Raw genomic sequence first — 24,079 nt, forward strand, 5'->3', positions numbered from 1 at the left:
GGTCTATAGGACAAAAATAATCACTACACCCAAATGGACAGAATTTATCAGTACAGACATTAACCCAATAATGGCCCATGTGCACAGTAAACATTGTGCCTATAGAAATCTGTTAGGAATACCTTTGTTCAACAATTGTGCAGCACGAGGCAGCTTAAATGGAATGTAAAACAACTGCTTGCACATAGCTATATGTCAAACACAAATACAATGTAAAACATATCAATGGGTAATGCCATTAAAAATATTGCCTACTTAAAATCATTACTAAAATAACTCCCGATACTTGGAAAAGGCTTAAAATGCAGAAACACACATGAATGGCGGCAAGTCTGTTTATACATTTTAAGCAGCAAATTTCATGCAGGAGTTCCATTTCAAGTATCTAGAGTATTTTAGAGGGAAGTTATCCTTTAACATCTGGTAGTGTATGGAAATGTTTACATATAGTTTTGAGATTGTTGCAAAGGGGTATATTTACTAAACTGCCTTTTTGAAAAAGTGGGAGATGTTGCCTATAGCAACCAATCAAATTCTGTCATTTTTGTAGAATGTACTAAATAAATGACAACTAAAATCTGATTGGTTATTATAGGAAACATCTCCACTTTTTCAAACCCGCAGTTTAGTAAATATACCCCAAGGAGTCTACTAATATTGGACCAACTTCTTTGTCAGTCTTAGAGACCCTATTATATTCTTATAATGTGTAGCGACATTTACATATAAAACTCATAAATGTTAAGAGAAGCTTGTAATTTTATTTCAATATGAAGCCAAATGCTAGATGACGGACACTGGAGAGATGACAGACACAGTAGTTATTCAGAAAGCCATGTGGCTAGTCCTGGATGTTCACTTCAGTGGGTAAATCAATATTTGCTCTACACACGTACATTTCTACAGGTCTGCAGTTGTAAATCTAGCAATATATGAATATAAATATGTGAATAAAAGTGTTTATGCATGTTCCATGGCCACTTCTAGGTCAACCATTTTAAACCAGACACAAGTAAAAATATTTGCTGCAAGGTTGTATTTCCCATGTGACTGGTATTAAAAGGGCACCTGTCACTTACACACAGTGGGGGCAGCCAGTTTGGAATCTGAAGTGAACTTATAGGCTGCATTGTCCATGGGTCCTAGTGAACTGATAGGTTGTACTGTGATAAAGTATCTCAGCAATGTCACAGAATCTTAGTTAATTGAGAGGCTAAATTCACATAATGGCCACCACTACTGCTGTAGGCACACTTTAAATGGCTTACCTGGCTGCTTTGAAACATAAGGTGTTCTATGTATGTACGATGACAATGTTTTTTCTATGTATTACTGTCTCCTGAGAACAGACTCTACCCACTCATTGTAAGTGTTTATTAAATATAGAAATTAAATGTCTGATATAAGGACTGGAATGACTAAATGTCCCATATCCATTTCTGGTTATCAATTTCTCTTTACATTGCAATCTTAAAAACATTTTTTTTTTCATTTTACAGCTTAACTATTTTCTTATTAAAAAACCCAAAAACAAGGACACCAATAATCATGGATGGATTTCTGACAGAGGATGCCCGATTGCTGCTCATTCTTATGTATGGGCAGATCTTGGGGTGTGCTGTATGTCTATATTCTGAAGACTTTAGGGCTCATTTCTTAACACTGCAACTAGGTGAAAAATTTGCACTGATTTGCAGGAACCAATCAGCAAATTTTTATCTGTCTGGTGCAAGCGGCACATTAAAAGCAAGAGTTGGATTGGTTAGTGAAGTTTTCACCTAAATGCAATGTTAGTAAATTCACTAGTATTAGGAATGAGGGCCACATGAATCTGTATGTTACCACTAAATAGACAATTATTTGTGCATGGTTGCTGCCACTAAATATCAAACCCACATTTTCAGGCTCTTGCTGTATTTTTGGGTGGGCACTGCTTATAGTTCTCACACAATGCGGAAGCTAGCCACTTATTAAAGACATATGGCCTTTCCTTATGCTTTTCATATAATATTTAATTCAGATTGTAATGTCACTATTTCCTATCCTGGCTTTCAAGTAGTAGATTGACATTTATATTGTGTATACTTGGTCCTGCTATATGCTGCAGTAGTGAGATATTGAGGAAAGATTTGCTATAGCATATGTATTGTTTTCTTTGTGACTACTGTAGGCTACTGAAGTGGATTCTGGGATTGGTGCATGGTCCTATGTGGTGTTATTTTCCTCTTTTGGATGGGGCACACTTCCGAACTTTCACCTTGGGCCCCAAGCTGTGCGTGTACAGTCCAATCTGACTTGTTGCTTTCTTAGACTGGATTTTTTGTGCAAATGGGGTCTCTTTTGCGGAGGGTGTTGTGGAGGCTGGGGTAACAACTACAGGATCCTCCTCAGTCTTCCTCCTCTTTTTCTTGCCTGCTGCTTTCATCTCAGACTCATTAGCAGAGAATTCTGAAGTTTTTTTCCTTTTAGATGGTGATGAAACCACAGATACCCGGAACCAATTCTGGGGATACACAACTAATATCAAAAGCTGGATCATACTGTAGAAAGCCTTTTCCCATGACCCCTCCTGACAACATTCCCACCTGATTCGTTAGTGACAAAACTTTACACCCAAATCCTCTGCACCCCAGAATATTCAGTGGCTTGCAATTGAATCAACCCCTAAATATGGGTTAACTATAGCAATACACTTCCTACTGCACTCATATACAAATATGAGATATTGCAAGTGAAGATATTTAAATGAGCTTTATAGAATGGAGACTGATCATTTTGGGGGAAGTTCTTGGTGTGGGACTGATCACAGAGCCTTTTCCCCTCTGCAGTTAAATACTGACTGTTTTTTCATGTAGCACACAAATATCAACTTTAAATTTCAGTGTACAAATACGCTATCAAGTATTTGTGTGCTACATGAAAAAACAGTCAGTATTTAACTTATGTGCAAAACAGAACACTCATTTGCACCCCTTGCATTGTAACATGGTTTTGTCCAGGAGACTAAAATAAGGATTCTCTTCATTTAAGATCCTTAATGAATCAGGCCCAAGGTATATAATAGTAACACTACTTTAAGAGAGAAAAATGGAAAAGTTTAAATTAAGTGGGTGGTCTAAAAGTAATAGAAAGTGGCATTTATTGTTGCTGGTGTGTGCATTCCCATGTGGGAGCATAATCCTGCAAATGGTCGCAAAAATAATTTCCAGAGTCACTGCCCAAACTTGAGAGCAGTTCCGCACCTAAATAATCACAAGGCATTGGAACAAGGACTGCGTGTGCATCTTCATAGTTTGCAGTTAGTAAGTGATCCTTATTACCCATCTCCCTAGCAACACAGCTTCAGCACCCAACTCCTCAGCAACCTAACATGCCCACAGTAAAACACTGCCCCCTCTGTGTCCCCAACAACTGTCCACATTATTAACTGCTGAATTATCACCTGTGAGTGTGTCTTCAGGATGTGGTACTTTACTCCACTTTCAGAACTAAACTCCTTCTGACACAGCAGACATCGATATTTTCCCACCGAGTGATTACCCTGAAAGGACAAAAGGCACCCTGATGACCGTCTCACTGCAGACTCACACTCACTAACACAGAAGGTGCCCTCTCACTGCGCGGCAGCCACAAGACTCATTCACTCAGTGTATGTTTCAAACAATCAGCAATCCGAGTAACCATTACGTGGTGCTGGGTACCTTGCTGCAGTTTGCGAGATGAGCCTTCAGCCCAGACACGCTGGAGTATATAGCTTCACAACACTGCCAAAGGAAGCAGGACATGGCGTGAGTTATTGACGACTGCCAGAATCAGCATCCATGTGTTAAAGTGTAACTAGCATGTACATTGTAAGCATTAAACGGTAATAGTATTGTGTGTACAGAAGTTGAATTGCAAAGCAAAGCTATCAATGCACATGTACCATTCTAGAGAAAAGCAGCTATAAGACTCTGCTCCTCCCTCGCTGTCTAGTACTTTTTTAAATTCCAGATAGGCCTGTTTATGTGGGCTGTAGCTACTGGACACTAGCTTCATGTGAGCCATCAGAGCCAATCAGAATATTGACAGACAGAGTGATAATGTAACAGAAAGATTCTCAGGAGCACAGCATGCTCCAGCCAGTACTTGGAATGTTCACAGTCTAATTAATACTCATGAATATTTACATCTGCCCAGAAGATGGGTAACATCATGCAGCAATAAAGAATGGTGAATTTAGAAAAAAATACAAAGCTGTGGCGCACAGTAAATGTAAGAGGCTATATCGGTGGTTCCAAAAGTGTGCGCCGCGCTCCCAGGGGTGCCGCGGCGCTGTCACTGGGGTGCCGCGAGCCAGCTATAGGAAAAAACAAAGAGCACATAAACTTACCAATCCGCGCGGCGCCGGGACCCAGCAGACTCCTCTCTCACGCAGCTGTCACTGAATATCGACGTCAGTGTCAGCTGCGGGAGAGAGGAGGATTGGTAAGTTTATGTGCTCTTTGTTTTTTCCTATAGCTGGCTCGCGGCAGAGGAGTGAGAGGGAGCGTGACAGCGGGCAGACAGAGGGGCAAAGGAGGGTGACAGCGGGCAGACAGAGAGGCAAAGGAGGGTGACAGCGGGCAGACAGAGGGGCAAAGGAGGGTGACAGCGGGCAGACAGAGGGGCAAAGGAGGGCAAAAGCGGGCAGACAGAGGGGCAAAGGAGGGCAAAAGCGGGCAGACAGAGGGGCAGACAGAGGGGCAAAGGAGGGTGACAGCGGGCAGATAGAGGGGCAGACAGCGAGCAGACAGAGGGGCAAAGAAGGGTGACAGCGGGCAGACAGCGGGGCAAAGGAGGGTGACAGCGGGCAGACAGAGGGGCAGACAGCGGGCAGACAGAGGGGCAAAGGAGGGTGACAGCGGGCAGACAGAGGGGCAAAGGAGGGCGACAGCGGGCAGACAGAGGGGCAAAGGAGGGTGACAGCGGGCAGATAGAGGGGCAAAGGAGGGTGACAGCGGGCAGACAGCGGGGCAAAGGAGGGTGACAGCGGGCAGACAGAGGGGCAGACAGCGGGCAGACAGAGGGGCAAAGGAGGGTGACAGCGGGCAGACAGAGGGGCAAAGGAGGGTGACAGCGGGCAGACAGAGGGGCAAAGGAGGGTGACAGCGGTGCAGACAGCGGGCAGAGGGGCAAAGAAGGGTGACATCGGGGCAAAGGAAGGTGACAGAGGGGCAGACAGAGGGGCAGAGGAGTGTGACAGAGGGGCAGACAGAGGGGCAAAGGAGGGTGACAGCGGGTAGACAGAGGGGCAAAGGAGGGTGACAGCGGGGCAGACAGCGGGCAGACAGAGGGGCAAAGGAGGGTGACAGAGGGGCAGAGAGAGGGGCAAAGGAGGGTGACAGTGGGCAGACAGCGGGGCAAAGGAGGGTGACAGCGGGCAGACAGAGGGGCAGACATCGGGCAGACAGAGGGGCAAAGGAGGGTGACAGCGGGGCAGACAGAGGGGCAGACATCAGGCAGACAGAGGGGCAAAGGAGGGTGACAGCGGGGCAGACAGAGGGGCAAAGGAGGGTGACAGAGGGGCAAAGGAGGGTGACAGAGGGGCAGACAGAGGGGCAGAGGAGGGTGACAGCGGGGCAGACAGAGGGGCAGAGGAGGGTGACAGCGGGGCAGAGGAGGGGGACATCGTGAGAGGGGCAGTGGAGGGGGGACACAGCGTGACAGGGGCAGTGGAGAGGGGACACAGCGTGACAGGGGCAGTGGAGGGGGGACACAGCGTGACAGGGGCAGTGGAGGGGGGACACAGCGTGACAGGGGCAGTGGAGGGGGACACAGCGTGAGAGGGGCAGTGGATGGGGACACAGCGTGAGAGGGGCAGTGGATGGGGACACAGCGTGAGAGGGGCAGTGGAGGGGGACACAGCCTGAGAGGGGCAGTGGAGGGGGACACAGCCTGACAGGGGCAGTGGAGGGGGACACAGCCTGACAGGGGCAGTGGAGGGGGACACAGCCTGACAGGGGCAGTGGAGGGGGACACAGCCTGACAGGGGCAGTGGAGGGGGACACAGCCTGAGAGGGGCAGTGGAGGGGGACACAGCCTGACAGGGGCAGTGGAGGGGGACACAGCGTGAGAGGGGCAGTGGAGGGGGACACAGCGTGAGAGGGGCAGTGGAGGGGGACACAGCCTGAGAGGGGCAGTGGAGGGGGACACAGCCTGAGAGGGGCAGTGGAGGGGGACACAGCCTGAGAGGGGCAGTGGAGGGGGACACAGCGTGAGAGAGGGCAGTGGAGGGGGACACAGCCTGAGAGGGGCAGTGGAGGGGGACACAGCGTGAGAGAGGGCAGAGGAGGGGGACACAGCGTGAGAGAGGGCAGAGGAGGGGGACACAGCGTGAGAGAGGGCAGAGGAGGGGGACAGCGTGAGAGAGGGCAGAGGAGGGGGACAGCGTGAGAGAGGGCAGAGGAGGGGGACAGCGTGAGAGAGGGCAGAGGAGGGGGACAGCGTGAGAGAGGGCAGAGGAGGGGGACAGCGTGAGAGAGGGCAGAGGAGGGGGACAGCGTGAGAGAGGGCAGAGGGGGGGACAGCGTGAGAGAGGGCAGAGAAAGGGGGACATCATGAGAGAGGGCAGAGGAGGGGGGACAGCGTGACAGAGAGCAGAGGAGGGGGGACAGCGTGACAGAGGGGGCAGTGTGTCTGGATGCAGAGGGGGCAGAGTGCCTGAGGACAGAGTGTCTGGATGCAGAGGGGGCAGTGTGTCTGGATGCAGAGGGGGCAGTGTGCCTGAGGGCAGAGTGTCTGGATGCAGAGGGGGCATTTTTTGCATATAACTAAATAAGTATTTCTGTCCTGACCTAAATACTTATTACAATTTTTTGACCCAACTACTTCTAAAACAGGACTGCTCAATAATTATTTTGGAGGGGTGCCTTGAAAAAATTTGGAGACTCTAAGGGTGCCGCGAACTGCAAAAGTTTGGGAACCACTGGGCTATATCTTCAGATATACATTTACTATGCAGTTTAGGCCCGATACTGAATAAATAATTTACCTGCCCAAATGAGTATACAATCTAATATTTCTTTTTGCAGGGAAACATTGTGAGAAAATAACATGTGTATGGTCACAGGTAGCTAGCTGTCTCTTAAGATCTGAAAAGTCTACAGCAAGTTTCTGATGATCATTAACAGACACTAAAATAAGAGAGTCACATCACTGAAGTCATTTCTTCAAGCTTTGTGAAAATATGCATCTATTTTATACTGACTGTGCATGCTGAGAAAGGAAAAATGGCAACAATTGTAACAAACGCTAATTTTTGCTCAAAATTGATGGGCAGTGCTGGCCAGATCGAGCCAATCCATGCAGAAATGTACGCACAAATACAAAAATGAGATTTAATTTTGTGTGACAAAATATTCTAATGTTAGGAGTGGAGGCTGAATATTTAGAGTAGTCTCTGATTTAGTGTAACTTTGTACAGTCTAAACTCCTTTTTACCCTTGTCTCAGAGGCTACTGGTACTCTGCCACTAAGAGACACAATTTTCTCCATTTAACCATACTTCATAGGAGAAACCAATGTACTAAAGTAGAAAATAAATCAAACTATACATTTGTTACACTTAAATAGATTAGCATCTATGACCTCTACTGTTATGGGTTTTATGAGCGAGGGTCAAATAAGCAGTAGTCTAAGAAGAAAGTTCTAAGAATGAAGATTGCATTACAAATGTGATAAAAGGCAAACATATGAAGTAGAATTCTCTTGTAAGCTCTTGTGGCTATGGTAACCGCTGATCAGGGAACCAAAGAAAAACAAACCTGACCGTTTCCCGCACTCAAGGCCCACGTTACTAGTTAGTGTGTTCAACAAAAAATAAAAATGTGATGGTTATCCAAGCTACCACAGATGTCACTGAAATGATATATATATATATATATATATATATATAAGCAAATGGCAACCTTCACTATAATTGCCTTTAAACTATATAAATAAATATTAATGAGCACCTGCTACATAGTAGAGGCTGATATATTGAGGGCTGATCCAATATTCAGGCGACTGCAGCTTATCAATTTGCTAGGTGACATCACTGAAGCACTTTACCGTTAAATATTCATGAGTCACTACTTTCTAGTGACCTTATAAGTTGCATTCTTATGAATACTGGTTCAGCCCATAAAATGACCTCCTCCACTGTGTGTATGGGGCAGGTACACTGTAAATCTGATGTGATGCATTACTACACCAAATGCAAACCATAAAACGTAACTAAAAACTGGGACAGAAAAAAAACATACATTTTTAATTAAAACAGATTGATATATAGTATGTGTTCCACAACAACCTTTATGACTCCATCAGAAGTACTGTCTAAGCTGCTAGAAGATCACATAGCCTCTGCCCCCAGAGACCTTTCAAATCCTCCCTTACCATGAAGCTAGAGGACTAAATGATGCTCAATGTGGTAAAAATAAACAAGAAACGTAAAAAGCTGAAAATTGATATCCCAAAACTAAGGTGTCACAGGCAATTGCTAGATCAATACGGTGGCTGTTGAGGACATTCACTACCAACAAAGGAAATCTATTCCCTCCTTTTTTTGTCAGTGAACTGTGCTTAGTAGAAGTGTATAATGTGTGTCAGAGCATATACAATATGTGCACTCACATTATTTGGACAACAGATGAACCCATTCTCCTTCACGCGTGTTTTCCAGCTGTCTAGGAGCCGGGGGTTAAAGGTCGGCAGGCCAGGACGAAGGTAGTTCAGCTGTCACATGACAGACATGTTAGACTCTCATTTCATCCCTGACATAACTAGTAGAGGGACACTGATTATATTTTGTGACATCACAGCAGGCAATATCTGAAGAATGTACTTACCTTCCCTATATATACACCTCCTGGAGAATCCATCACTATTATTTTACCTGTAAGTGTCAGACGCTCAATATCTGCCCCTCACCCTCTTACTGTCAGGTACTAGATCCTCCTTCATCTTCCTTCGGCTTCCTTCCTTTGCCAGCTCGTCTTCTGCAATTTCCTGCAAATGGAAGACTGCAACCTGTGCTGATCGCCTCCTGACCCTACCACTTGGGGTGCGCTCAAAATCCTCCACCTCCATCTCCTCTGCTGCTGGCTCCGGTTCCACAGTAACCTGGAGAGGTATAGAAAAATCACAAGTCCAATGAAGGTGAACACAGCCATGACCACAAGAGTAAGGAGTATGCACACTAATATAAACTGTCACATTGGTAACCAGTATCAGCTGAGTATCATCCACCAATTATGTGTCACAAGCTGGTGCTGACTCTCACTTCATTTCCAGAAGAAAAGACATGAGCAGTATTGCTCATAATGTATCAGCAATGACAAATATAGTTATCTAAATGTCAGGAAGAGGAGAAGGGACACCAAACAGCTAACTATTAGGGGTACACTAGTGTTGCACCTGGTTCTCTGGATAAGGTGTGAACACTTACCACACAGTGCTCGGAGCGCACATGGTAATCTCTCCCAGCCTTGGACTGATAGGACTTGTTACAGTGGGGGCAGGAAAAGTGCAGTTTCTCCCTATCACACTGCTGTCTGCCACAACGCTGCATATGGTACTGATACCCCATCAGGCTGGAGAACGTGGCAGAGCAATTCTGGAATGGGGACATAAAAGCACAGAGTGCATCTTGGCCTGCATCACTGCCGATAATATGTGACATAAACCTACAATGATGGATGTAAGTAGTGAGAAAATAATGCACAATATCAGATCAGATTACCTACACACAGTGGAGACAGTCATTTTGCTGGCTGAACCAACGTTGAGCCTATGAATTTACTTGGAATTAGGAATGCATGAAATGCTGTATCTCATGAATATTGGGTCAACCTAAAAAATGGCTGCCTCCACGGTGTGGAAGTTACAGGTACACTTTGAATAGTTATATTTGCATTTACGGAGTATACTATAACTTTGCACACAGTACATCGTTGTTGAGCATGTACCTGCTTTGGACAGCGTAGTTTTCCCATCTGCTTCAAAACTTTGCGTAGGCGTTCCCTCTCCCTGGGATCATCCAACAGGACAGCGTCAGTACTGGAAGACTAGGAGAAAATGGGGAGAAATTAAATATTAAAGGGGATGCTGATGAAAATAGGTAAGGGTGCCTTTACCCGACTTCACAATGAGTATATAACCCCTAATATTGCCTTGGAGTATGAAATAAAAGAAACCTTTGCAACCTTTTTTATTTTTGCTAAATTTAAAAACAAAAAAAAACAAAAAAAAAACCCCAACACATTTCATATGTGCAGATGCTTTTACAAATGTCTATAGACATAACTGCCAGTATAACAGAGGCTGTGCAGTTCCCATTATTGGTCACATACCTTACAAAGAGGGAGTCACTACCGCTGACCTCAGACTTTTAGAGACTGCAGTTCCGAGAGCTTTCTCTCACCTTGTTGACGTGTTCCGCCATAGTATGATAATTGAGACCAGCTTTGGACTTGAATTGCTTCTTGCAGTGTTGACACCTCAGTGCTTCCTGCAGCTGGGGGTGGGAGGCAAGGTGTGTCAGTGCACATACATAGCAAGGTTAACACACTGACAGGCATAGTGGCATACACCAGGCCTAGGCAGCCTGTCGTTCTTCAGTTTCTGTGAAACTAAATGTCCAACATGCTGAGACTTGTAGTCTCCCAATAACTTGCCTACACCAACACATAGTTATTATCCACACACAAAATCAAAGTTTAAGATTTAGATTGACTATCTTCCAGAAAAACAATTTACCAGAATGCACAGAGAAAATATACAGACAGACATGGTTACAACATGTCTTACCTGCTCACACACATCCATGTGTTTTCTCAAACCTGCCATGGTTTTGCGTGTGACAGAGGAGCAGTTAGGGCAGGTCACCTCACCCTTCTTATTGGTCTGGCGTTGGCACTTGTCATCAACACTGCCTGGTACAGGGGGCAGAGACATGATAATAATCTGTACCAACCCAATTTTCCCTTAAATGAAATCCTGGTACCGCTAAATATTCCTCAGATCTTATTGTATAGTTCGGAGCTGCTATGTTACATTCCTTTTATTTAAGGTATGTATTTAGGAATAGAGGGTAAGGGTTAATGGAGCATGCAGGTCTTGCTTGTTTTCTAGACCTTGACTATATAATTTTCTTCCTTACCTGAAGGGGGCGCCATTATATTCTCCAGTCTTATATTTGCACTTTCTAGCTTCTTCCTTGGTGCCTTTACTTTCCCTTGTGCAATCTTCCCATGTCTTCCCCTGGATTTGTCTTCTGTTTTTCCTAGGCCTGTAAAGTGACAGTTACAAACTGATCTATGGGACAGCACTAAACATACTTAAATATTGTCTTACATTAACAATGATTAGTCCGCAGCATAAACATGAAGTAAACCTGATATTGCTAGTGTGGTTTGTATAGCTCTGTACACGTAACAAGAGACACGAAGAAAAGACCCGTGCGGGTTTGTATATACCTCTTCTTCATGTGTACATGCAGGTCTGTACACATGAAGAAGAGGTTTTGTGAGGTTTTTATATTTATAAGAACAAGAGACCTGCGAGGTTTGTACATATGAAGAAGAGACCTGTGTGCAGAGCTAGCGCTACCACTAGTCAGTTGTCCAAAATGCCTGAATTTGGAGGCATCCTCCTGGGCATTGGGCATTAAAATTAAATCTGTTACAGGTCTGAAAGCCTTTTATACTGGGCGGCGGCTTTCAAAGTAACTTTAAGTAACATGTACAGTGTCCAGTCTGCTTGTTACCTACCTTTCCGAACTCCCTACCAAGCCAGGCATACACTGGCTCTGGAGGAAGTGTGGAAATTCTGATATCTCTGTACACAAGAAGAAAAGACCTAGGAGGTTGGTTTATACATCTCTCCTGTCAGATTTAGCCTGGTATAAAGTCAAAGACCTCTGTACTGGAGTTTGTGCTTCTTAGACTCTAAGGGGGATATTTGCTAAACTGAGGGTTTGAAAAAGTGGAGATGTTGCCTATAGCAACCAATCAGATTCTAGTTATCATTTGTTCAGTACATTCATCAAAATGACAGCTAGAATCTGGTTGGTTGCTATAGGCATCATCTCCACTTTTTCAAACCCGCAGTTTAGTAAATATACCACTACGTCAGTGCTTTCCAACTTCTCACAACTACGTGACCAAATTATTTTCAATCCACATGATGGAGGGACACACAGTTGTTGTGGCAAGGATCTGTTAATGTGTCATATATGACATGTAGTATATTCTGAGTGCACTGTTCTATGCATGGGGAATGGTACAGTGCACAAGTAGATACTGTGAAACACATGGTATGACAAAGAATTGTGCAATAAAAGGGACACATTAGCATGCACGCTACAGTAAAGAGGATATGTTTAGTGAATGATAAAAAGGTAAATATTTAGCATGAATAATCTGGCACAAAACGTATATAAGGTGCATATGAGACTCAACAGTCCACAATACCCATTGGTCGGAGTTCACTAGAGGTAGTAAAGTCTTTGTACTGCAAGTAATAACAGTAGTAGGATTACTTTGAAAGCTGTAAGTTGTAGCAGTAAGCACATAGCCTGCCTCTGTTGCCATGGAAATCCAGCGCAGTACTGCCTATGTAACAGAAGCTTGCCAGGAGTAAGTAGAGGAAAAAAACAGAGGGGCATATTCAATTGTTGGCGTTACTGGGCAAAGTAACGCGGCGCGCGCACTATTACCGTCATTACGGTAATACTAAGCGTAACTACCGTTATTACGGTATCTTTCACGCTGGATTTCAGCTCGAGGCTCAGGGAGCTGCGAACTGAAATCACGGTAATACTTTTTCCGCGCCGGAAAACTGGAACAATTGAATATGCCCCAGTGGGTGCTTTTGAGGAGATTTGACTTCCCAAAAAATGGACATGGCTCTTAGGCCGCCCCTATGGTTCTCAGCCTGCTAATTGGACAGCACTCCTCCAAGCTACCTGGTTAGATCCTTTCCTTGCCTTTTTCTTTGCGTCCCCTCTATTGTCTGCTACTTGTCTCTCCGTGAAATCAGGTGCAAGCAGTGTGTGTGTTTAGCTTTACTCCTAGTCTGTCTATTGTATCTGCCCTTTTCATGTTGTTGCATTTTTTGCTTATTTCATCTGGCCTGTACATCCTGTCCTGCTGTTAGCCCTGTGTCTGCTAGCCCACTTCATATTCCTGACCTCAGCCTGCCCAACCATCCAATTATTTAACTCCTTGGATATCGTAGTCCTTCTTGGATCTTAACTCTGTTTTGCACTATGGCCTTTTAACTAAGCCTATTTGTGTGCAATATCCCCAAATACATTTCATGTCTGCTTTAGTTTATTCCCTGTAGATTATGTCCTTAGACTCCTAACAGTCAGTCGCTGAACATTGCAGTCTGAATACAGGGAGAACAGGCCTGTGAGGTTTGTATACCTCTGCACACTCACTTTTCAAGCCAAAGGTGGCAGTGATGGACGGCTGTTCTCCTGTGAACTTCTTTGGGGTTTTCTGTTTCCTTCCTGACTCAACAAAGAGCAGAAATGAAACAAATGTATCAAAGTTATTTCAAGGAAAGGGGATTGAAATGATGCGATTAAGAAAGAAAAAAGCTCTCTCCCCTTACTGTGTCTCATCCGCTCCGGATCCTCATCAGATAGACAGATATCCCCCTGTGTTTCATGGTCTCTCAGATGGGTCATGTCTCCATTCTCCTCTGAGGTCCGTACTTTAGTCTGTTTGGAAAGTCTGTGTGGTCCTCTCTTTACTACCCTAAGAGCAATATAATGAGCAAAAGGTAAACGAACAGGCCTACATCATAGACAGACACTGCTACTGGCAATACGAGAGGCTGACTATCCCTAGCTAAAATGCAATCATAGACTTCTTGTAGTTTTGCAGGATATCATAGTTGGCAGCCCCCACCTCCCATTTTATGCTCCGGTGCAGTATTTGTGTGTGAGCTGAGGTTTATATCACATGCTGCAATTCTGGGGTAACCTTTGCACCTCTCTTTTGCTCCACTAGAGACTGTGGATGGGCTTGACCTTTTTTCTCTGCTGTCCTCTTTCTCTGAATGGTTCCACAACAGGTGTTTCTGCAGTTGGGGCTTGGAGGCAAAAACAGCTTCACAGCGAGGACACGAGACCAGCATCCGAGACAATAATGGGGCCTAGACAGATAGATACAGAACGTATGGTAGATTGGGGGGCAAACAAAACTCAAAAGTCATAAAGGTGAATATTGAATAGGTCCACATTAAATACTGACAAGTATATGAGAGCTATGGCAGCATAGTGAGCATTAAGGGGAATTACAAGCTCACCTGCGAGTTTGAACACTGGAGAGACCAATAGTCAGTAATGATGAATTATTATACTATAATGTAATATATATTGTACCATAATGTATTATACTTACCCCTTGGCAACGTTGATAATGCTGTTTCAGCCCGTACACACTGGGAAACTCCAGCCAGCACCCAGAGCTTGGACATCTCACTCGTGACAGCGTCTTAAACATCTCTTTCCACTCACTGATCAGGGAGGCCTAAGATATCAAGGGCAAAAGTGGCATTAAAGGCACTGGTCTACACAATATACTTATTTTTTTTGAGGAGGGCCAGGGCATCTCCCTCTATCACGGTTTGGCTACTACCACACTTACCGGTACGCCTCGCAGCTCACGGTTTTCTGGCCTGGGATATCTCCTTTGAACTGTTCTCTTGTTGTAATAGCTTCCTACAAACACAAAAAAACAGTTGTAAAGCAGAGTTCAAGTCATATCCATGAACATATTTTATTTTTGAGCATATATTGGTAATTTAAGAGGACATATATCTATGTGTATTTATTAAGGAGACCTTACCAACTAAAAACTCTAAAATTATCAGATCTTCAGATGATCCCACAGTCCAGAAAAACAATCACTACAATCTAATGCCAGAAAAATAAAACATCTCCCATCCCAATAAAGTACTCAAGAGAGATACACAATCATTCATCACAGAAAAAAAAATCAAATAGTCAGCAATTTGTGAAAATATACTGTAAATGCATAAATCACTGAATAATTTATTCTAATACTCCAGACACAAGTTTATTCCATCAGCCAATGAGGAAAGAAAAAACATTTGACTCAACATTAATTCCCATGACAATACAATTCACACAACACAGAACTCCCTAATTCCCATCCATCTCCTATCATGATCTCTCCTCAGCATCAGCTCAAACAGCTTTGAAGCCAAGCTCATCATGAAATCTCTTGCTGATTATCATACATCTCCGCTCACATCCCGTTACTCCCACCTTCTTTTCAGTTATCGAAATCTGCAAGAGGAAATCACACTATCTGTTGCACCTAGCCTATTATAAATGTACAGACAACAAACGCCTGCTCCGAACATGCTAAAAATAAGAACAGATTCTTCTTAATAAGATCTACATCTCCTGACTTGTCTGTTGGTATCATTATACTCATTCCCTCTATGGTCACATGCTATATGCTCAGCACTAATGTGACTATTGCACAGTACTGGGTAAGACTAGATAAAGTTAGTGCAATCTCATCTATGATCATCATTACAAAACTTTATAAGACCCAGGTCTATCTAACATAAATGTAATTATTTTTTTCAAATACTACATTGCCTTAAGGGTTTTCAACCTCTAGATGGTGTTCATTTATTTGTATCTATAGGACCTAGATTTACTAAATACCTGCATTTATGCTATGGTTATCTTCTGTGGTTAACAGTCATATCTTTTTATCAACAGGTGGAGTGGTTTATATTTATTACCCATGTATAAAACTTAAAGCTCATTTTTGATTACAATTAAATCCAATGCCGAGTCCAGAACAATAAGCAACTCTGCCTGATGGCATCAAATTATTGCATAGAAGAACAAAAATAAGCCATGAAACAAAAGCAATTTATTTAGTAGAAGTTTAGTAGAAGTTGCAGTAGGATATGTACCAGATAATAAATCAAAATAATTTGAAGGTGTACATTATAGTGAATTTACACCTTCAGCTACATATATATGACTAGCAGGAAGGTAAAGACATTATAAAGCTGCTTGACTATTGAACACTACAATTTAAAGAATTAAAACGTGGCCTGGGTTGGCTATGCTTGACTGGCTAAATGACATCACCAACAGCTACCAATTGTCAGGGCTGAGTTGCCCACCATATGTCACGTGCCCGCAAACACAGACCTTAGGGGGAGGGGGATACATATCAGGAATGGTTATGTGTGGGCAGCACGGTGGCTTAGTGGTTAGCACTTCTGCCTCACAGCGCTGGGGTCATGAGTTCAATTCCCGATCATGGCCATATCTGTGAGTAATTTGTATGATCTCCCCGTGTTTGCGTGGGTTTCCACCTGGTGCTCAGGTTTCCTCCCACACTCCAAAAACATACTGGTAGGTTAATTGGCTGCTATTAAAATTTACCCTAATCTCTCTCTCTCTGTGTGTATGTATGTTAGGGAATTTAGACTGTAAGCCCCAATGGGGCAGCTACTGATGTGAATGAGTTCTCTGTACAGCGCTGCGGAATTAGTGGCACTATGTAAACAAATGGTGATGATGTGTGCCAGGGATAAGACCACTTCTATTCTGCCATGTAGGGGTACGGTTTATAAGGAAATAGATGAGAGGTCACATTCCCATTATATTAAATAAACAAAATCCAGTCAGAGGGTCTGGTTCAAGCAATAAGCAAGTTCTTGGCCAGTACATTCACTATGATGCCTATCTGTTATTTCAAAGTGTAATCCATCATACTCCTCTGCAACTCCCCTGATTTGGCTCTTTTACACTATTCTGTGGCCCTCAGTCTATCCCCTCTATTTCATGTATTATTTTATTTTAACTGGATTTAGCAAGCATTCAAATAAAGCTTATATCTAGCCCACTACATCACTGAGCCAGGTAATGAATCCCTTATCTAAAGGACACTCCTTATAATTACTGCATATCTAGACTGCAGTCTCTCCCACAGTAACTCAGCACCAAGTTTAACTCCATTTCCGGAAAGCCGCAAGCTAGGCTGGGATCTCCTGGGTGCAATTTCAAAACATGATCGCATCCAGGACAACCTGGGTGGAAGCTGTGCCCTTGGCAATCACATCACAACACTTTGAAGGTGCACCAGAGGGATTCCAGATTTGCCTGTGGCACCAGAACTGCGGTGCCCACATTCGTCATTGGGAAATCTGAAACTGAAAAGTCAAAAAAAGTTTAAAAATGAAAAAATAATCAATGGTTTAGAAAAAAAAAAATATGAAATCAGACAACCACGTTAAACGTCTACTAACCACCAACTGGAAAAAAAAATCAGGCGTTTCTTCTCTGGATAACCCAATTAAAAAAAAAAAAAAAATTTAAATGTGCGCCACAAATAATACTTGTTGGAGTGATAAAACCCTTATGAATGGTGGCATTTTGTTAAGGGACCACTGCCATTGTACAAGTATAAACATAATTCCTGCCTTATTTAAGGTCTGCAGGCAATCAAAATGGCTCCTTCACACAAATTTTCGTATTATCTGTCCAATCTTCCCAGGAGAACTGATCCAGTATCTCCTCTACAGAAATAGTATATGGGCACTTTGATTGGCACAGTCTGTCTGGCAGTTTGCTGTACCTTCCCCATAGCGAAAAGTACCCCATCCTACATCGCTATAAACAATACCATATTGGGTAGACTCATCTGAGCATGCACACTTCGTCCTCACTTAGATGTAAGATGTATTCAATTCTGTTTAGACAAATTCATTCACCTAAAAAAAAAAATTTTTGTCTTGTCGAAGTCAGCAAATTGGATAAAGTCATTTCAATTAATATCTAGCCAACTTGGTTGTCTTTGTCTGAAAATTATGCGTAGAGCACGCTACGGCGTGGGGAAGCGTATCCAGCCGCAACATGTGGCAAATAGCAAGTTTACACATTTACACGCATTCACACGAACATACACATTTGTAATTAGTACACATTCATTGTAGTTGCAACACATAGTTATTTATGTCGAAATGTAGCAGTATTTATGTTTAATATTATAAGTTATATACATGTTAGTGAAATCAAAGGTTCAGGTTGCAGGAAATATGTCATGTTTAGTATCATTTTAACCCCCTATTCATCCGCAGGTTCATTCGCCGAAGGGATCACACATTGCATACTCTACTTAACGATGTTAGGGAATAAATGTTTAAAATTATATTGCCTGTATAATGTAAATAGACTACTTGAAACTGAATTATTGGCGGGAAAACCGGAGTGCATCCCCTGGAGAACTGACCCCTACCTTTGGATATTTTGGTTTGAACTGGCCTATGACCTGTAGTACACTGGACCTTCCTGAAGCCTGGACCAATAGAAGCAAGCCACATCATCTGTATTGTTTTACTGTACTCACTGACTGTATATAAGCAGGGGCTCTGGACCTAGTGGACAGTCTACTTGACCACAGCCTTCAGACCTGAATGACTGTACACTGGATCCAGAGCGCCTGCGATAAGCAACGGCTGTACTTATTTTATTCTGATTTGTTAATCTGCTACTTTTGGCTATTAAATACTTTGTGCTTTGGAACCGCAATCGACAATCGTTATTGGATAGCAACTAGACGTGCATAACAGTCTGTAGTATAATAACTTCTGCAAACATGACAACGTATTTATGTTGTGATATTATTAATGTATATGTTGGGGTGTTTTGTTGTATTCCTTAGAAATGCTATATTTTTAATTAAAAAAAAAGTCTCAACACTCAAATGTCAGCATGAACATAAAGGGGCATATTCAATTGTTGTTTTTCCGCGCCGCGGAAAAACAACTACAGTTTATACGGTAATTTGTAGCTGGATTTCAGCTTGCGGCTCAGGGAGCTGCTAGCTGAAATCCAGCGAGTAAATGACCGTATTAACTGTTTTTACGCGCACGATTACCGTAATAACGTAAATTGTGCGCGGACCGCGGGATTTTCAGCGTTTCCGCCGACAACTGAATACGCTCCAAAGAACAGGAAAACACTAAATTAACTATATTATTTAAAATATACCCATCACTCACATTGTAAATGCAGTCATTTTGTGGGTGGAACCAAAATAGAGAGTACACATAGTTCATAGGCTCAATGTTGGTTCAATTCATAAAACAGCTGCCTCAGGTATTTGCAACCGACACTACCCAGTGTCGGTATGCATCGACAAAGCTAATTATAAAGATACCTGTTAAAGGACTAGTCCACAATTATAGATCCAATGATAAAGCTATATCACCCAACAAGAGGGGACGAAGACAATTACCTGAGTCAGAAGCAAGGAACTGCAACTGTGTAGAAGATCTAGATTTACTGGTCCTGGGAAATTGTCTTCTAGATCCAGTTGCAAGAGAGTCAGCCATGGCTACTGTGTGCCCAAGAAACAAATTGGAGTTAGAAAGAGAAGAAACAGTACAAATTGGAGCAAAAAGATGTTTGTGGATGACAGAATGGAATATTCAGTAAACATCTATTGCCCACAGGTGGTCATTTCATGGGATGAAACATTAATCCTGAGAATGTATCCTATCGCTTTACTTGGAACCAGGGAAATCTATGAAGCACGTATAAAGTGCAGTGGAAATTGGGATGCCTGGTCAGACAGGGGATGGTTTGTTCTAATTATGCAGGGGAGGGGTTAAATGATGGAAAGTGTTTAAACAGGACATGAAATAGCAGACAGTAAGGTTGGAATTAAGTTGAATGAGAGGTTATCAGGCATTGAGTAAAAGGAAGATGATTAGAAATTGTAAGTAGACTGACAAGTATGAGGAAAGTGAGTGGTGTGAGGTGAAGAGGAGTACTTATCAGGTATTAAATGAAGAAATATAGAAGCTGGGATTGCTGTGACAGATATGAGTGGGTGGTGTAAGGTGAGGATGAGTGCAGGTCTGCTAGTGAGTGTAGGGAGGATATGTATTAGTTTGGATTACTGTAATAGGTATGAGATGAGTCCTAAGAGGTGGAGGCGTGTACTGGTCAGGCACTAAGTGAGAATACTTAGAAGATGGAAGGGCAGTAACAGGTATGACGTCAGCAAGTTGTTTGATGTGAAGGTAAGTGCTGGTCAACTATTGAGTAAGGAAAATATTTTTTAGAAGCTGGAGTGTAGTGACAGATGTCAGTTAAGTGAATGGTGTGAACTGAGAGTTAGAGCTGGTCAGGTACTGAGTGAAGAGTGGATATTTATAAGTTAGGAGAGTATAACTTATGACATAAGAGTGATTGTTGGTCAGTTAATAAATGAAGATAAATGAAGAAAAGAGCAGAGACGAGGAGAGTGAAGTTGAAGGTGAGTGCTGCTCAGATATTGAGTAAACGGAAGATATCTGTAAACTGTAAGTTAAGTGACATATGAGGTGAGTGAGATATAAGTGGGTTTTGTCCTGTTAAGGTGTTGAGTGAAAGAAAAATATTTAGAATCTGGGAATGAGGTAACAAGTAGGAGGTGTGAGGGGGTTGGTCAGGGTTAATCAGGTAATGAGTGAAGGGATGTAAGGAAGATATGTACAAGTTGAGAGTGAAGTGACAGGTTGGACTTGAAAGATGTAAGGGGGCCGTGAGTGTTAATGGGGTATTGAGTGAAGGAAACATATTTATAAATTAGAGGAGTGATAGAGGGTAAATGAAGTGAGGTGAATGTCAGGGCTGTAAGTCAGGGATTGCGAGAATTGGATGTATTTGGACATTGACAGTGAAGTGACAGATAGTGAGGACAACTGCTGGTCAGATATGAGCGAAGGAAAGATGTGTAGACACTGCTAGGGAAGTGAAAGGTAGAAGGTGAAGGTAATTGCTGGTCAGGCAGTGAGTGAACGGACGATATATGGTAGAAGCACAGGTAGGTAAGTAGCGTAAGGTGAGTGTAATTTGAGGTTGTAATAACAGGTGGGTGGTGATTTGGGGTGGAGGATGCTCAGGTTAGTCAGGTGGCAGCACGGGATCCTGCTTATCTGTCGCGCACAGTTACGGGGATCCGGTCTGGGTGAGGGTCTCCGGTATATCGGGCTCTTACCTGCCGGGCCCCGCCGCTCGCTGTCGGTCATGCGCTGAGCTCACTCCGCCCCCGGAGCCCAAACTCTCGCGGTACTGGGGGGTGGGGGGTGACCGGGATAGAACCGGGGGAGGAGAGAGATTCGTCTTCTTCTAACCCATATGTACCGGTCTCATCATGCGATCATCCTATAGACATATCACGTGGTGCACCCTCATCATGCGATCTCTCACATCCTATGATATTACTATATGTTGCTATCACATCCCATATTATTCCTATACGTGTTTCTCACATCTCCACGCTATTCCTATAGGTGCTCTCACATCCCATACTATTCCTATAGGTGCTCTCACATCCCATACTATTCCTATACGTGTCTCTCACATCCCATGCTATTTCTATAGGTGCTCTCACATCCCATACTATTCCTATACGTGTCTCTCACATCCCATGCTATTTCTATAGGTGCTATCACATCCCATACTATTCCTATACATGTCTCTCACATCCCATGCTATTCCTATACGTGTCTCTCACATCCCATGCTATTCCTATACGTGTCTCTCACATCCCATACTATTCCTATACGTGTCTCTTACATCCCATGCTATTCCTATACGTGTCTCTCACATCCCATACTATTCCTATACGTGTCTCTCTCATCCCATACTATTCCTATACGTGTCTCTCACATCCCATGCTATTCCTATACGTGTCTCTCACATCCCATACTATTCCTATACGTGTCTCTCTCATCCCATACTATTCCTATACGTGTCTCTTACATCCCATACTATTTCTATAGGTGCTATCACATTCCATGCTATTCCTATACGTGTCTCTCACATCCCATACTATTCCTATACATGTCTCTCACATCCCATACTATTCCTATACGTGTCTCTCACATCCCATACTATTTCTATAGGTGCTATCACATTCCATGCTATTCCTATCTCACAGGCCATACAGTTTCTCACATCCTAATTTTATGTGTTTTTCATCCCATACTAATCCTATATGTGTCATCACATTCCATATTGATTCTGTTTCTCACATCCCATACTGACCTATACATCTCTCATATACTCTACTGTTTCTATAAATGTCTCGCATATCATACTGATCATATTTCTGACATCCCATGCTGTTCAGGCTCATTGCAGCATTTTGCAACCCTAAAGTGAAGCAGCTTGAATACTAAAATGAATTGTGAGTTTGTAACAGAATCAGGCAAGTTAGAACTAGAGATGGTCACTGACCCCCGTGTTCTGGTTTTGTATTCGGTTTTGGATCTGGATTACCGTCGTGTTTTGGTTTTGGTTTTGGTTTTGCAAAACCGCCATTGCGTGTTTGGTTTTGGTTTTGGATTTGTTTGGTTTTGTTTTGCTATTTTGTTGGAAAATCAATGTTTTTGGGCCTAAAATAACCAAATTTAGTGCTCCACCTGTTTCTTGGATAAGTAATGTAATTGTAAAGCTAATAAATTATCAAAAAAACAGTTTAATTCCTGGTAGGTAGGCCTTCATTAATTCTACACACAAAACAGATTGTCTTCCTCTCCATCTATGCATATTGGCAATGCAGCCATCGTCTTTGGGTGTATATTACACCCTACACTTATAGTTAAATATGTAAAGAAATGGACAAAGGCAGTTTGGTTTCTGTCTCTATAGGCTCCCCTCCAGTTGTAGAAAATACAAAAAAAAAATCAGCCGTTATAGACTGTACAATATTATTTGAAATGGACAAAGGCAGTTTGGGGTCGGTCTGTGTATGACACCCTACCCATAATGAGAAATTGCCAAAACAGCAACCTTATAAGATGGTACGTGAAATGGAAATGCCCCAAGTCCCTTTCCTCTTTGGGGGTAGATTGAACCCTAGACTTAAATAGAAAGTTTGGTAAAGATGTTATCGTCATCCCCTGGATCATCATACTCACCCTCATCAATGTGTACGTCATCATCACAGACTATCAATTCATCGCCGCTTGAATTCGCCATTAGAGAACAGTCAGTGCTTGGATGTCTTTGATGGTGAATGCCTTCCTCGTGGAACATGTAGTTCATTTTTATAAACATAATTTTCTCCACATTTTTTGGAAGTAACCTTCTACGGCGATCACTGACTAAGTTCCCGTCTGTAATGAATACTCGTTCAGAGTACACACTGGAGGGTGGGCAGCTTAGGTATTGCAAAGCAAGTTTGTACATGGGTTTCCAAATGGCCTGCTTTTCCTCCCAGTAAGGCAAGGGACTGTCTGACATTTCCATATCAATTACCTCTTGAAAATAATCCTCCACCATCCTTTGCATGTTTATACTCGTATTGGATGGAGTTATGGTCAAGGTGACACATTTTTTTAGAAAAATCCTTCAAACCAGCCCAGATGTTAAATTGTTCTGGTCTGCCCCCTGCGTCTTCCCTGCTTCTTTCTTTTGGGGAAATTTTAATTTTTTACAAGCAGCAGCAGCTTGAGAAAGTGAAGGAGGACACGTAGTTAAGCCGAGGCCCAGTTCAGCAGCCAACTTGCTGAGCAATAGCTCCTTGCAACAGTTCACATCTCGCTCATTTACAAGTAAAGACTCAATTTAGGTCTTAAACCTTGGATTAAGCACAGTGGCCAAAACGTACTGATCCGAGTTCAAGATCTTAATAACTCGAGGATCATTGTGAAGCGAATGAAGTACTTGATTGACAAGGCCAACATACTTTGCTGAAATCCTTGCTTTCAGCTCCTCCTTCAGTTTCTGAAGCTGCTTTTCCAATAGTCTAATTAAAGGAATGACTTGGCTCAAACTAGCAGAGTCTGCACTCACCTCACACGTCACAACTTCAAATGGTTTCAGCACCTTGCACAGCACTGAAAGGATTCCCCACTGTGCAAGAGTGAAATACATCCCCCCTCCTTTCCCAATGTCATGGCTTGTGCAATATGCTTGGATGGCTTTGCGCTGTTCCTCCATCCTCTAAAGCATGTACAGGGTGGAATTCCACCTAGTTACCACCTCTTGCTTAAGTTGGTGGCAGGG

The 24,079-nt window shown here is 43.0% G+C and overlaps 1 protein-coding gene across 3 annotated transcripts; it reads right to left on the minus strand.

Moving 5' to 3' along the window:
* Positions 1-741: 741 nt before the first annotated feature.
* ZNF512B (zinc finger protein 512B) lies at positions 742-21,216 on the minus strand. 3 transcript variants are annotated; one of them, XM_075176655.1, is made up of 17 exons: positions 21,063-21,213; positions 19,314-19,415; positions 14,664-14,737; positions 14,418-14,546; positions 14,006-14,169; positions 13,624-13,769; positions 13,448-13,519; positions 11,165-11,293; positions 10,813-10,937; positions 10,427-10,519; positions 9,972-10,070; positions 9,452-9,619; positions 8,935-9,126; positions 8,638-8,739; positions 3,702-3,764; positions 3,443-3,541; positions 742-2,503 (listed from the first exon to the last, which is right to left on the minus strand). In XM_075176655.1, exons 1-17 carry the CDS (start codon positions 21,091-21,093, stop codon positions 2,216-2,218), a joined length of 2,076 nt encoding a protein of 691 aa, XP_075032756.1. In that variant the 5' UTR covers positions 21,094-21,213; the 3' UTR covers positions 742-2,215. The 3 variants fall into 3 exon arrangements, with proteins under 3 accessions (XP_075032756.1, XP_075032757.1, XP_075032758.1); XM_075176656.1 differs by lacking the exon at positions 13,448-13,519 and having other exon boundaries at positions 21,063-21,216; XM_075176657.1 differs by lacking the exon at positions 9,452-9,619 and having other exon boundaries at positions 21,063-21,215.
* Between the last annotated feature and the right edge of the window lie 2,863 nt (positions 21,217-24,079).

The sequence above is a fragment of the Mixophyes fleayi genome, chromosome 6, assembly GCF_038048845.1.
Source record: "Mixophyes fleayi isolate aMixFle1 chromosome 6, aMixFle1.hap1, whole genome shotgun sequence".
Classification (NCBI taxonomy): domain Eukaryota; kingdom Metazoa; phylum Chordata; class Amphibia; order Anura; family Limnodynastidae; genus Mixophyes; species Mixophyes fleayi.

What these genes read in the sequence shown, in the direction of transcription:
- ZNF512B (XM_075176655.1), bottom strand. Translation starts at nt 21,093, where the DNA reads ATGACCGACAGCGAGCGGCGGGGCCCGGCAG. An exon ending in GTGAGCTGCGAGGCGTACCG is followed by an intron (nt 14,547 to 14,663) that starts GTAAGTGTGGTA and finishes TTGATATCTTAG; the next exon opens with GCCTCCCTGATCAGTGAGTG. An exon ending in TCATCTGTTGTCCAAATAAT is followed by an intron (nt 3,765 to 8,637) that starts GTGAGTGCACAT and finishes TTCCTTTGGCAG; the next exon opens with TGTTGTGAAGCTATATACTC.